A 14746-nucleotide genomic window follows, 5' to 3' on the forward strand; every position below is an offset into this window, starting at 1 on the left:
AGAGTAATGTAATTCTGAATCAAACAGTGTCAGCTGTAACTGGTCAGTGCCCACACTGGAACAGTAACTGCATTTAACCAGAAATTATATCCTCTTGAAACCTGCAAATATTTTTCTGCAAATATGTTCCTTTCTACAGCTTCATACTCTTGCTATCAAATTTCTACCAAAAGAAATTCTTGTCTCCTGTACTTGTGAACATAGAAAATCATTTCGTAAACAGATTTACTTCTACAGGATCAAAACCAGGTCTTACACAATCATGTCTCATAGGCTTAATAAATAAGTTAGCAAAAGCAAGTTTTAATTTTGAAGAATTCTTATTTTTATAAAATGCTACAGAAAGTAGCCAAGAGATTTTTCTTGACCAATCTAATAATGATTTTTGCTTTCATTTATCCTATTGTTACAGCATGAGCAACTAATTCTTGTTACTACACATTTCTATTTCAATGAACATAAGCTGGGAAACTACACTGTCAGATAAAAGGCAACCTAGTGCAAAACACACAGTGAAATGAAGTCAACAGCAAACCACACTATTAATAGAGAGACAGGAAAGCATTTTGCAGGTTATTTCCTTGTTTGCTGTGTTACCATAACAATCTTATTACATTTAAAAAACCCAATTACTCATCACCCAGCTGTTCAAATCTAGCTGAAATGCCTTAAAATATGCCCCTGTACCATCAACGAAACTGAAGTATATAGGATGATAAAAGGCACAAGTGGCAAGTTCATATGAAGCAGTTAAAAACCTTCTGATTCTATGCAGGAAGTGTGTATGCACTTATGTTCAGAAACATAAGCAACAACAGGGGAGCGGACTAGATGTGCTCTGGAACATTTAAAGTTACCAACAGATGTGGTGCCCAGCAAATGAGCTAAACTAAAAACTAACCTTATAAATATAAAAGCATGAGGAGGTATGTTGGGAATTTGCAGCTGATCTCAAATTTCTTGACACTTGTTATCTAGCTTATGTACTTTCCAAAGTCTCCTACTGGAGTTTCAGCAGCTAGACAGCTACACACTAATTATATATTTTTATGGTATTTACCATTTCATTTAGTCTCCTTCCTTCTATTTTGGAAGAGCTTAACTTTCTATTTTAACAATTATATACACATTTTCCTTCCAAAACAGAGGGTATTTGTGCACGATACTTCAAAACAGACTTTGAAAGGGCAAAGTCACAAAGAACTTAGCTATAAAATGTAATAACTTGGGCTACATAATACTGCAGATATTTTTGTTCCTTTTTTTATCAAATTAGCAGCACAAAGGTAGTTTTCATTGCCAAATTAAGTTCTAATGGCCCTACAAGAAAGTAGGTGCACATTTTTACAGCAAAAGTATGCATACTAAAGATACAGGAGGGGGTATGAATACATAAACGCTCACTCCTTGAATTAAAGTGTACTATACCCTACCTTTTAACTCATTATTCTTAACTTGCATAAAGCAGAACAATTATGTACAGGAATTCCTACAATCTACATATCATTCTGTACTGTAGTTTTTTCAACATAAGTACTACATAGCTCATATCATATTTAAGTGTATGAAGCTTTTCTATCAACTCCTAAAATGTAAAAGAATTTTGTCTAATCCAAGAGAAATGCATATTTGATTTGTCTACATGTTCAAGTAGGTATTAAATGCACAAGTAGGTATTAAATACACATTAAACAGCCTGATGAAAACTTCAGAAAAAATAGGAAAAAAAAAAACTATTACAGAATAGATATGCAACTTGTTACCTGAAACAAAGTTTAAAGGTAATCTTCTAGGTGAAACTGCTCTGGGATGTCTTTTACTAACTTCTTCATAAATCTGAAGCCTCTCTTCTAAAGTGCCTATTATCAGCAAATACAATAGATATAAGTAACAGACATAAAAACCTATTTTTTTTAAATGTCTTAAAATGTTGAGAATTTAAGTGTGGCAAATTAATTGAGCTAGATTCCTTATGTGGATTTGGAATAATTTAACATTTCATTTTTTCCATTTAATCAAAAACAAAAACTGTGCTGAGAACATATTGTACATACAATACACAACTACCAGCATTAATCACTCTAAGGATAAATTGTAAACAGGACCATTATCTTTCACATTCAGTCACACAGAGCTGGATTTGGTTTCTTTCAGTTACATGTTGTTCAGACCCATTCACACATTGTATTACATTCATAGCATCAATTAATCCTTTTTTTCACCATGCATCCATTTCAGACACACAAAGCATTCAGAGAAACGTTGCATTTCTAAACCATAGGTATATGAATAGCAAACTATACAAGCATGCCTGTATTACAGGTCCTCTGGTGACTGCAAAACCAGAGTACAATACTGCCAGTGTAAGTATTGAGTACTGGAACTCTTTATACCTTAATGTTTAACAAAAATAAAACTACTTGAAGATTTTCTGCCCACTCCTCCCCTTTCCCCCATAATATGCTTTGGAGCTCCAATGTGGTTAGAACTTAAATAACACTAATCTTTTGCTTTAATATGCCATTTTTATATTAATAAAATAAATTTTGCTTAAATACTAAATTCATCAAACAATTGAAAACTGAATGTACAGATCAAGGCTACAATACATATATATTAAATATATCTGTTTTTCTTTCCTAAGAAAAACAGTTTATCTTGTCACTGAGCTCAGATGCTGGGGAAGGGGGGGGAATCTATTACCCAGTTTCTTCAAGAGATGTAGAGTTATAAAAGTAATACTAAAATATTGTTTGGACTTGAACTAAAGCACATAAAAGCCCTAATTGAAGTCACAAGTTGGAGCTCCAGAACTTACCATGGGGGAGGAAATAGTCCTAAGACCACCTAAAAAATAAAGTAGCATTATTAGTTTTATAGAATTAGTACAGTTTTAGTCTACATAGGATTTTAATATATCAAAAACTGCTGGACTCATTCTTTGTTAAAAACTACACGCTTTCATCAAAGTATTTGTTGTATCAGAGAGATCAACAGTTCCTGGGTAATTTAATTCCTGAGACAATAACCATGTCATTCAACTCTATGGCTACACCAGGAAAACCATTCAAAGGGCAATACTCTGAATATATGTAACAAATAATTTTCATTACCCAATCACTAGCTTGTTCTCAGACCTCATGAGACCTAATGGCAAAACTTTCTAGAAGAAAGTTGGTTGAGAAATGTAATGCAGCTATAACATCTACAAATAATATAATTGTGAGCTTATGATTTATGATGTCATCAGAATAACTCCAATAAACTTTCACTAATTAGTGAAAAACTAAACACAAAGAAACCATTCCTGTATAAATGTAAATACTCTGGAACATTATCACTGCAAAACACTTAATATAGCATAAATAGTTGCAATATCGTAGTTTGAATACAAAAACTTATTTCCAGCTATTTTTGCTGGAAAAACACAATAGCAGAAACATGAGCTGGCATTGGAGTAACAAAGGTTTTAACACATTTATCACCAACTTAAGTGCCAACTTAAAGGTGGCTTTTTTCAGATGGGCTATCTTAAAAGGCCATCTTAAATAGTTATTTGATGATTTCCTACATGTCAAGGTATCATCTAAACAAGTTTCAAGAACACAATTTTATGTTGTGGCATATGATAGCAGTCTGACAATCAACTACTAGACAGGAATTAATTGCCATTTGGTTTCCAAGTTCATTTGTGGCACGGGAATGTTCTTTGTATAAGCATCTTAGCAAATGCTACCCTTAATTCCAAGAGGACAAATACTTGCTGTTGGTATTTTCATGCATACAAGTTTTTTCTGTGAACACTTTAAAAATTAAAGAACGTACTATATAATATTCAAGATCAGAAGGTACATAATGTTCTGCCAAGTAGAGCTTTCCAATCCAAAGCAGTATCATATCAAACAGGAGTTCTAAGTGCATCCTATATCATCCATATTTTCACTGTATCTGTACAGCTTAACTTACTGGGTTGTAGGGCCTTTTCCAAGCCTTCATAATAATACCAGTTTTCTGCATTACGCTCTATTAACTCCTTGTATACTTCACCAGCTTCTTTCAGTCTTCCTAACTTGAGTAACATCTCTCCTAGAAACACCACAGTACAGAACTATGAATTACATCAGGAAACATTTGTGAGTAAAGTTTACAATACTAGATATATAAAATTCTTCTTAAGCATACACAGATACTTAGAGGCCTTATTTTTCCCAAAGGCATTTGCTATGTGTTACAAATTACTTGAAGCTACCACATATAGAGCTCAGAACATTCATCACCTGTGAAAACAGGCTGAGTGTCTGTATCTGAGTATTTAAAATAACCATTGAGAATATTAAAAAAAAAAAAACAAACAAGCAACTCCTCCTTCCAGGACTTCATCACACAACTAGATCAGTTTTTATCAAGCTGTTTACTTAAGCACATTTTTCACATCAACTAACCAGTTTTTAACTGATTAAATCACACTGGTTTGCTACTAAGTAAATGGTTCTACCAGGTCTAGCTTCCAGGGAATTAATTTTCTTCACGGCAGCTCATGCTAGGCTGTGTTATGGGATTTGTGACTAAATGTTGATATATACACCAACATTCCCACCACTGCTAAGCAATACTTGTAGAACATCAAGGCTTTGTCTTTTTACCCCCACTCTGCCATCCAGCAAGTAGACCAGGGTGGACAATAAGGCAGGAGTGGACACAACCCAAACAGCTGATCCAAACTGGCCAAAGAGATATTTTATGTTATTTCGTTTCATACTAAATAAGAATCGAGGAGTGTTGGGGCAGGTAGGCACTGCCTGGAGCTGAGCAGCAGTCTGTGGGAAGCGTACAGTGACACCACCAGCTGAAGATCAGGGTTTGATTTTCCTTCCTCTTTCCATCACATCCATCACTTCACCTCAATGCACAAGTTCTCTTGCCTTTGTTCTTCCTATTCCCTCCTGATTTGACAAGCGAGGATGGGTGAAGGGAGTGGGCAGCTGTGTGGAGCTAACCCCACTGGTCAGGGTCAGCCCACCACAACTGCACAAGCAAGGAGTAGCTGAATAACACGTGCCATTACTCACACATATTCAGAGTTCAGTACTAGCACTTCAAATCCACAAAACAACTGTGAGTTTTTTTTAACTAAAAAAGTCAACTTCAGTATTCCCTTCAATAAGCAAGTGCATTAGGAAGCTTGAAAAGGAAACAAGAACTTGATACTTCAGACAAAAAAGAAGAAAAATTTGTGTTTGTACTTCAAACAATATTCTTTATGAAATTCTTTTCTGTAAGATGAAAACTGGGTTATAATAATTATGCAATTTATGGTAAGCTACTGTAGTGTACCAATATAATCTGGGATTTCCTCTATTCCTGTGTTGACCCAAGACAGACTACCTGCATCCACTACCCAATTTGGTAGGAAAAGTTATTTACTTGTGCACGAAATTGTAAAGCTGTTGGTACCAGTTTTCCTATAATAATTGTTACAAACAAATTAGAAGACTTGACATGCTGGGGTTTTTTTACTTTTACTGCTTTATCATTTCTGAAAGTCATTAGCAAAAATTTCTAACAAAATTGGCTAAGGGAAGAATAATAATGACTTACCTTTGATTTCTTCCACTATTAATTTATCACATATTTGCTTTTCATATGTCTCTATATGTTCTAAAGACTCCTGAAAAAGATCTGCCTCTCTCATCACTTGATTCTGATATAAAATCAGTTCACTGTATTCATAATCTATTTTATTAGGAGGAACCTAGGGGGGAGAAAACAATATATTAGTTAACATTTACCGGTACCTCAAATATATATATTAATATATAGCATTAAAGAATACAAGATTTAAGCTACAGAACATAATAGGGTCCGTTTATATATACCACCTAAACATTCAAAATGTGAAACTCCCATTACTCACAATCAAAACAGATTCATTTAAGGATATCCTTCATAGTTAACATTTTAGAAGAAGTCCTTTATTTCTCTTTTCTCTATCACTGTGGCAAGCTAATTAAAAACAGAATTATATGAGAGAAAGCAAAGATCTTCATATATTTTCTTTCTAAAGCCATTATGCACAACACAACAATTTTGACATTAGTTCTACAGCAGATGGCTGAAGTCTAACAGTATCATTTTCAGTATACCAGAGTTCTGGATCAAACTACTTCCAAGAGGAATAACCCATCCATAGCTTGACAATTGGAATTTTTCAGATAAACTTAGACTATATTTCTCTCTAACCAAGCATTCTCTGTACTAAACTTCAATCCCCCAGAAAATACAGTGCACAAACATAAGGAGTTTTTCAAGCAACAGATAATTAAATATTTTTAGGTCTGCCTGCAGATGCATACCTAGGGCTTTCTATACGCTACAGTACAACTAGCGGCTCAACCACCTCACAGTGCTACAACAGCCAAGGAAGCAGGGTGACATTCAAAATTATTCCTTTCAGCAATAACTCCCTACAGCAGATATAGGAAATGAAAAGTCTTGCCAGAGTTATAGTAATTCTTTTCATACTAAATGCTCTTTATTAATATACAAAACACTACTCCAATTTCAAGAACATTAGCAAGCAAATGCAATCTCCAGAAAACGCCGAGCAGATCAATAAAATTATATGAAATGTATGGTCCCAAAAGAAATTGTAAGACAATAACCTAACATTATTTTTACATAATTAAAGATGAGAAGCAGTTGAATTTGATAAATGCTGATGATATTTTTTCCTATGTGACACTACATACTTTTTACTTCCTGAGTGACCAACACTTTAAAGTCACATCGGTCACTACACAGTTTACCATTATTTTCTGTTCCTGAAAAAAGCTTTTCCTTGGTCTTTAAAGAGACATAAGTTAATAAACAAAACCAAAACAAAAAGCCAAACATTACACTGGCTGAAGGGAACATTCTTATTAAGAATGCTCTCCTAAACCACTACTTCCAGCCTTTCCCTAAGCACAAAGTGATTTTACAGGATTTAACATTTCTGAGTACATGTTCTTCAGATTTTGAGAGGCAACTTTTACAGTATTGCTGTGCATTTTTACAAAGTGCTGCACACATGTAACTGGTCTGAAAGATAGTATAACTAAATAAAATACTATAAAGATGTGTGTATCTGACAATGAACATTACCATGAAAATAATATCATTCAAGTACCTTTTTCAGCCGCTAATACAGTATAGCAAATGATCACTAATGGAACAAGACTATACCTTACACATAACAGTCAGCAGGTAGCATGAAATTCTACCCACTTCTCAAAGCAGCTCTCTTATCTACAGCTTCACTTCCATTTCCACCTTTGCTCAATTTTTTAGTCTATATTACCCATCAGAAATCACTAAAAAAAAAAGACTTATCAGGAAAGCATTTTTAACTGCTTCACAGAATGGACTCATGAAACAAGGGTTAAGCATTAAGCATGTCTTCCTGTTTATCCTTACTGCAATATCATGGAACAAAACTGCAGAGCACCAATTTAGCTCTTTCTCCTTCACCTTCTCCTAAAAATATCTTTTCCTCCAACACAATGCACATAATCTAAATTCCAAATTCCACAAGTAGCACAGCTTTGGTTTCAGGCCTCTACACCACAGATCACCCAAAAAACCATTAAAAAATATATACACAATACAAAGACCAGATATCAACTGATCTCCTCGTAGCTGTTTTGGCTCAGCAGGATAACAAAAAAAAAAAAAAAGCAAAAAAAACCCCAACAACAACAAAAACCAACAAAAAGCAACCAACCAACCAAAAAACAAACAAACAAAAAAACCCCCAACAAATAAAAACCAAAAACAAACAAAAAAAGCCCCCAAAACAAAAAAAAACTACCAGACCAAACAAAAAAATTCAAATTAAATTATTTTTACACATAGACTAAATCCACCAGAAAGACAGTCCACTTACTATCATTCCATTTAAAAAGTTATTTTTAAAAGTAATTTTAAGAAAAGTCCGTTTTCAAAGATATTTTAAAATCTCATCAATTTAATGATGATGGAAATCTGTAATCCATCAGAAGGCAAGTGGTTAGCAATCCCAGTAGTTAATCTGAATAATCAGATTATTTTATAACGAGTAAGATATTCTATAAAGAGGATGTCTACACCATTGTTATTGCTGCTCAATACTCCTCCCTCCTCCCAGAAGTTACGATTCTTGCACAGGAGATGTTCAACTTTCTCCTGAACTCAATTCTGCTGTTTCAGAACAAAATTTCCTCTCTTCCGAGACCAAAGGAGGATCAACTTTTCAACCGCAGGTACCCTAACAACTGTCACTGAAAGAATGTGACAAGATGCAGCCAAAACATACCTAAGAGCAGACCCCCAAAACTCCAGAGGTTTTCTGTCCATATCTGTATTTGTGGGCCTGATGCGAAAATTAGGAATAAAATAAAAATTAAGAATAAAAAATTGTTCTGGAAAAGAAGAAAGCAAAAATGGGACATACAACAGTAAAACAAATTGCATAGTTGTTTTACACCTTGGTTCCCAAAATTTAAATTCTGAACTGACTCTTACATAATTTTAGCTTAACTTGGGACAGCACAAGCTGTTACATTTCCTGCAGAGATGTCTACCTTTAACCTCATAACCTGTTTTTGACTGGAATATTGTGCATCTGGCCATTTATAGCTTTCAGATGACACGTAACATTGATCTTAATACACTAAGACAGAAAATTCACCATTTCCAGTGATAACTTAGCCACTAGAATAAAACTGTCAATGATAAAAAGCAGTTTATCACTTTAATTTATTGATCAACTTCCTGACACTACTCCTTCCTTTCTTTTCTCTGCTAATCAAGCTTCCTAGCTATTACTCTTCTCAAATCCAGCAGAGAATTTGTACTAAAATCACCAAGCCCTTTTTCTGTCTGCCAAGGCTATTTGCCCTTCACAGACAGCTTCCTCTCGAGTCATCTTATCTTGCCATATTGTTCTATTTTCTAACTTCTTTTTGACAACAGGCTCATCAGTAAGTCTTGATCTCTCAGTAATGAGTGCTTTATGGGTAAAATCCCTGCTATCAGAACTAAGAGTGTATTTTACTTTTCACCCATAAGCTAGCCCTGAGAGACAGTTCTACAATAAACTAAGTCAGACTAAATGCAGCCTGGATCAACAAAGGCAGCTCACTTCCCTCTATTATTCCCCTTCCTCTGTCCCCTCTCACCTCACAGCTGTTCAGTTCAGCCAATCAATCCTCCCAAAGAGTGATTATCTTTCTGGCACTTAGGCTTCCTGAACCAACCCTCCACAAGTCAGGCAGTGCTGCACAAGGAAGTGGTGCAAGCACACAGGAAAAAACTCAGACTGCTGGTTTTGGCAACAACATGTAGCTAGATTAGCTGCATTATTTTGTAACACTGCATCTTCAGATATTAATCTACAATCACTAAAATGCCAATTCCTTGATTTTTTTCTTAGTTTTACTGCTTGGTCTTGGCTGTTTGCATTCACATCTGAGACGACTGAGCTGCCTGAGTAATTCAAGTAAATAAATATCACTATTCTACATTACCATTATTCATCAATTTTGTGACACCAGCATTCTACGTAACATGTCACATTTCTTTGTCTATTCATTAACATGAATGGTAAACAGTATCAGGCCTAGTACAGATTGCCATAAAACTCCTCAAAAACATTAATTTGCTGAAGAGTCCCACTCATGAGTCATTTGGATACCCTTCAGTCTTTCAAGCCTCCTTTTAAATTATCACTCTTCTACTGCAGTCACATGCAATATTCTGTGAAGTCTATCAAGTTGAGCCCATAAGAACTACAGACCAAGAGGGGAGATTTGGGAAGGAAAGTACACAAGATAAATACCTTCTCAAAGATCCATGCAATGTCCTGAACTTAAGTATTTTAACTGCAGGACTGAAAAATCCCAACACCACAAAACCAGTACATTTAGGGAGTATTGTAGAAGAGCCAACGCATGGCAAACCTGAGCTGTGAGTTTGCCTGGCTCTCCCGACTGTTCTGGACCCAACACATTGATCCTCCCTTCCAGTGCTTGGAGTTCCACCTGGACTTGAACTCATCAGGGAACTGGCACAACAGAGCACAAGACTATCTTGAAGAGAAATTGAACTAATGTGTTCATACATATTTTCAGTGTTTTGCAGGAGAAAAGACAATACACCACTTCACTATCTCTAACAATTTCAAAAAAAAAAAAAAAAAAAAAAAACAGGCTTGATGGGACTAATTTCCTATAAAATGATGTTGTCTAAAATCTGTAGTATATTTCTGTCCTTCAATGCTTAAGCAGCTTTTCCATCACTTGCCTCTGACTGACACGATGCTAATCAACAGTTAAACCAGCTCATTGTACAAGCACAAGCAGTCTTCCTATTTATGGGGATTTCCCAAATATCTCCAGTTTTATCAGAAAATGGCATAAGTGCTTGCTCTCATCTTAGCATCATCTTTGTTCTAGGGTGAGATTTGAGATGGTGGTAACTTGCACAGCAGACTCAACCGATGTAATGCCTTCATCTCAGTATTTGCATCTGGCTTTGTCACTAGACTGAACAGTGCATCATGACAGCCCTCAACCAACCATATTTACACGTAACCTTTTAGAAAAGACAACAATAACAGCATCACTTCCATTCTCTCCAAAGGGCCAAGAGCACTACTGAGCTCTCTTAGTCCTTGAAGAACCTCAGTTTCTTATGCAACATTTGCTGATTTTCCACCTACTATATATTCTTTCTTTCTAACTCAAACAGTCATTTTGACACCAAACTCAGACTGGGCGCAGCTGAGTCATTTGAGAATGACGACTTTTTGGTTGTCAAACACTCACAGAAGATGACCCAATTTTGATTAAAACTTATTCTTGTCAGTTTTTACTAAACGCTGAAGTTACAGCTCTTTTGCAATATCAAGCTATATATACCCAGCTTGCATCATCTTTTTTTTGACCATGATGATGTGATCAAGACAAATACTGGTCTCTCCTAGCCATTTATTTCCTTTCTTATATTTAATCCCATATATAACAACTCGGAAAGGATACGAGATTTTTGTTTTAAAAACACATACGTTTATAGGTCGGGTAATATCTTAGTATTCTTACACAGTACTTCCAAGATGCCTCTCCAGCTGCATGAACCTATAAACATGTTTCTTTTTCTTTCCACGTTGCAGAATAATCAACACATCCACTCTGTTCTGCTAATTTACACTTTATAGCACTGCATCACCACTAACAGAACAAGGGAATAGTCTCTCTCAAAAAAGGTTATACTCAGTGATTTTAGGATTGTACCATTTGATTTACTTAGGTCTCAGCAACACCAAGTCTGATCAAAGAATTTTCAGCTACACGTTCATGTTACTATGAAACAAAGCATTGATTTTGAGTGTACTATATACAGATGCATAGAAACCATTGACAACATTTCATTCTTTGTAAAGATGCAATGGCATCCAGACTATGGCAGGAGAAAGGGCAAATGAGCACATCCAAAATACTATTTTCTGTCGTTTCACCTACTGATAAGGGACAGGATCATCACAGGTTTTTCCTAGCTACAATTCTCACAAACATTAAGTTACTCTGCATGAGACTACTCTTATCTTCAACCCTAACAGTTTATTGAGAAGGGGGGAAAGTACTCCTGTATAATTTGTGTCTGTTGCTAAGCTCCTGGAAATTTCTCTGCTCAAAGCAGAAAGCTCCACAAATAACAAATTTATTCCTAATTCATAACTGATTTGTATTTCCAAAGAACGAATTCCTCATATTCTATCCCTTACAGAAAAAGTGTTTTCTTTCCAGACCAGGAAATCTTACCTGCTGAGTTTTCCTAAACTCTTCAAGTAATTTTAAGGCCATATCATAATCTTTTAGTAAGTGGTATGCAATGGCATATCCAATCCAGGAAGCGCGTTGTGTGGGGCGTAGCTGAAGCAGCTGGTATCTTGTCTCCTTCAGTAAAAGAAAAGCCATTTTAAAATATGAATTTTCAACCAGAGTTACTACACATTTATAATGATTAACACCAAGACAGCCAATATTTTAAAAGAACTTTTAAATGCCCTAGGCAACCTTTGAAATTCTAACAGCATGGGGAAAAGCAGCACATTTCTGTTTGATAAATTTGGAGGTTACATTCTAAACACACAAGTCATGGAACAAAGCATAAAATCTATTTGTGGAGACACAAAGTGTCATTTTCAAGAGCACCTCCTAAGGGCCTAAGTTATTTCCAAGGATAGAGCTTTGAAATCTCAGAAAGCTCCTTCCACCACAAATCAGGGGCTCACTGCCACTGAAAGAGTGGCATTCACTCTCCTAGGCACAAGGTCCTCACACTCTAATGCAACACTTCTGAGAAGTTCTTCCCAAGTCACATCATATCCTCAGATCAGCAAGTCTATTTTCCCTTTGCATTAGTAAATTCATGGGAATTAACATCCTTAGTAAGGAGACCAAATAATGCCAACGTCACAGTCCAGTCCTCCAGTTCACATGAAACTGACAAACCAGTTCAGCCATTTTCAAACTACTCACTGGTTCTGGACAAATTTTAAGGTTTCATTTTTAATAATAATCATCACTGGAATTCCAGAATCAGTCATGATGGGGCAAGTTACACACTAAGAAACATGATATATTATCACGTGCATTTCTTACCAAAAACACCTTCAGCATTTGCACCTGAAACATCATTTGTAGAGTTCACAATTGCTTGGTAAGTACTTCTACATGCTAATTTAAATACTGTCCCTTTTTCTTACTATTTGTGAAAAATGAGTTAAAAGCTATTTTTACAAAGTGGTGAATCCAGTTGCACAGAATATTTCTAGTTCTGCTCTCAACCTTATGTAGAGCTCTACTGCAGTATCTTTTCCTGATTTCCTAAACAATAGCTTAAAATATTTTTGAAAGAGAAAAAGAGTACCAACAGAAATACTACCAATACAAGGCTTCGCAGTGGAATAGAACAAAAGAAGGATAACAGCAATACGTGGGAATTCAAAGGGAATACTTACTCTATATCCTTCTAAATCCCTCATCTGAATCTGCAACAAAGAGAGATCTCTCAAGATCTGTAGGTTATCTTTATCTAGCTTGAGTGCATTCCGGTAACACTTGATGGCTTCATCATATTTCTTATCTGAACGCTGCAGAAGACCATAGACATGCCAACCTAATGCAGGTTAAGGAAGATATATTTACAATTTTCACAAAGTAACTGAAGTGCACTTGTGTTACAGGCCAAACAACTTGTGATCTTCCTTGAAAATCAGTACCATTACAAATGAAGATGGAGTACTGCAGCCAGACTTCACTAACACACTGTAAAATATTAAATGCTTCCAAATATTTTTTTTAATGAGATGTTACTCCTTAAGTCACATTGAAAACCTCATGAGCATTGTTATACAAACTAAATTACCCAAACTCCAGACTATAAGACTCGCTATTTAAGACATGTTACCATAATTACAGTAGGAATTCTTACTCATAGAAGTGTTTCATTCTAACAATGGAATTTGTGCATGATTTTTTCCTCTCCTGCCTATCTGTAACCTCAATTAGACTCCAGGTTTTAGAGTAAGGAAGAAACACAGAGATTTACTTGATTCATTGACAAAAGGGAAACTTAGCATTTTGTGCATCAGAAGTCCTTTTAACAATCTCAGCATCTTAGATTTCCACCAATAATGTGCCATAGCAAAACAATCAGGTTTTGTACTACAAAGGATACAGACATGACTCTTCACATCATTACGAAGTCCTTTACGAACAAATTCATACGCTTCCTCCTTCTTCCCTAAGCAGTTCAAGGTCAGTCCTTTCATTGCAAGTGTCTCTGTAAGAAGTATCAGATACTTATGTTTCTGACTTCCCATATGCCAGCTTCACAGCGCAGATATCCTTTGAAGTTGTTACACAGTGAAGTCTCCCATTAAAATATAATTTAGATCAGAATAGCAGCCTAGCACAGCTAAAGACAATTACATGGAAGCATTTCCTTTCCTGAAACTGGTCTTAAAAAGACCACTCAAGGAGCATCATACAGATGTGATCAACAAAGACGCCACAAGCTTTTATTAATTTAAAAATACATTTAGCTCGCTTGGAGGGAGGTAGCAATAAGCTAAAGCAAATTTAGAGAGCTCCTCAATGTATAGCAAAGTTCCAGATGCAAAGGCCAAGAGAAAAAAGGCTGTGTCACACCACAAGAAACAAAACTGTCAGTCAGTTCCTCTGTTACAAAATTCTTACAAAGCATTAGTTAAGGGAGGCATATTTACTGGTACCAAATTAGGAGTGTAAAAGACCTCAATGCAATAACATTTTAATCAACATTCTCAGAGGCACAAGATTTCAAACAGTACATTGGTATGACTGCTCTCCCTCTTCCCCCATTTTTCAAGGCACACAGTAGACCAGCAAGTTGCATGTAATGCATGCATCATGCCTGAAAGCTGTTCCAGATTCGTATTTGTGTTTTTTGTTAAATAAGAGGCCACTTGTTTTGGCTCCTGCCAGAAGATTAGTCACTTTTCTTCATCTGTTTTTTCTCCAACTACAACCTCTTCCCCAGTATTAATGGCACCAGACTGTGATCTCAAGGTCAGCTGTAACACCAGGTTGAAGTTTTATTGATAGACCTATTTAACACTTTTTCTGTATAATACACCTGTAAGTGAATGATGACCCAAAATTAGTCAAGGGGTTTTTTTGGTTGC

General features: G+C 35.7%; 1 protein-coding gene across 2 annotated transcripts in view; it reads right to left on the bottom strand.

Moving 5' to 3' along the window:
- Positions 1-14746, bottom strand: part of NAA16 (N-alpha-acetyltransferase 16, NatA auxiliary subunit) — a 62365-nt gene that overhangs the window by 34028 nt on the left and 13591 nt on the right. For both annotated transcript variants that reach the window (XM_088159709.1, XM_014890713.2), the window contains exons 3-8: positions 13759-13863; positions 13040-13197; positions 11838-11972; positions 5599-5752; positions 3967-4086; positions 1764-1859 (exon numbers count right to left, since the gene is read on the bottom strand). In XM_088159709.1, the coding sequence (XP_088015835.1) occupies positions 1764-1859; positions 3967-4086; positions 5599-5752; positions 11838-11972; positions 13040-13197; positions 13759-13863 (768 nt within the window). The remainder of the gene's footprint in view (positions 1-1763; positions 1860-3966; positions 4087-5598; positions 5753-11837; positions 11973-13039; positions 13198-13758; positions 13864-14746) is intronic.

This window comes from Sturnus vulgaris, chromosome 2, assembly GCF_052056855.1.
Source record: "Sturnus vulgaris isolate bStuVul1 chromosome 2, bStuVul1.hap1, whole genome shotgun sequence".
NCBI lineage: Eukaryota > Metazoa > Chordata > Aves > Passeriformes > Sturnidae > Sturnus > Sturnus vulgaris.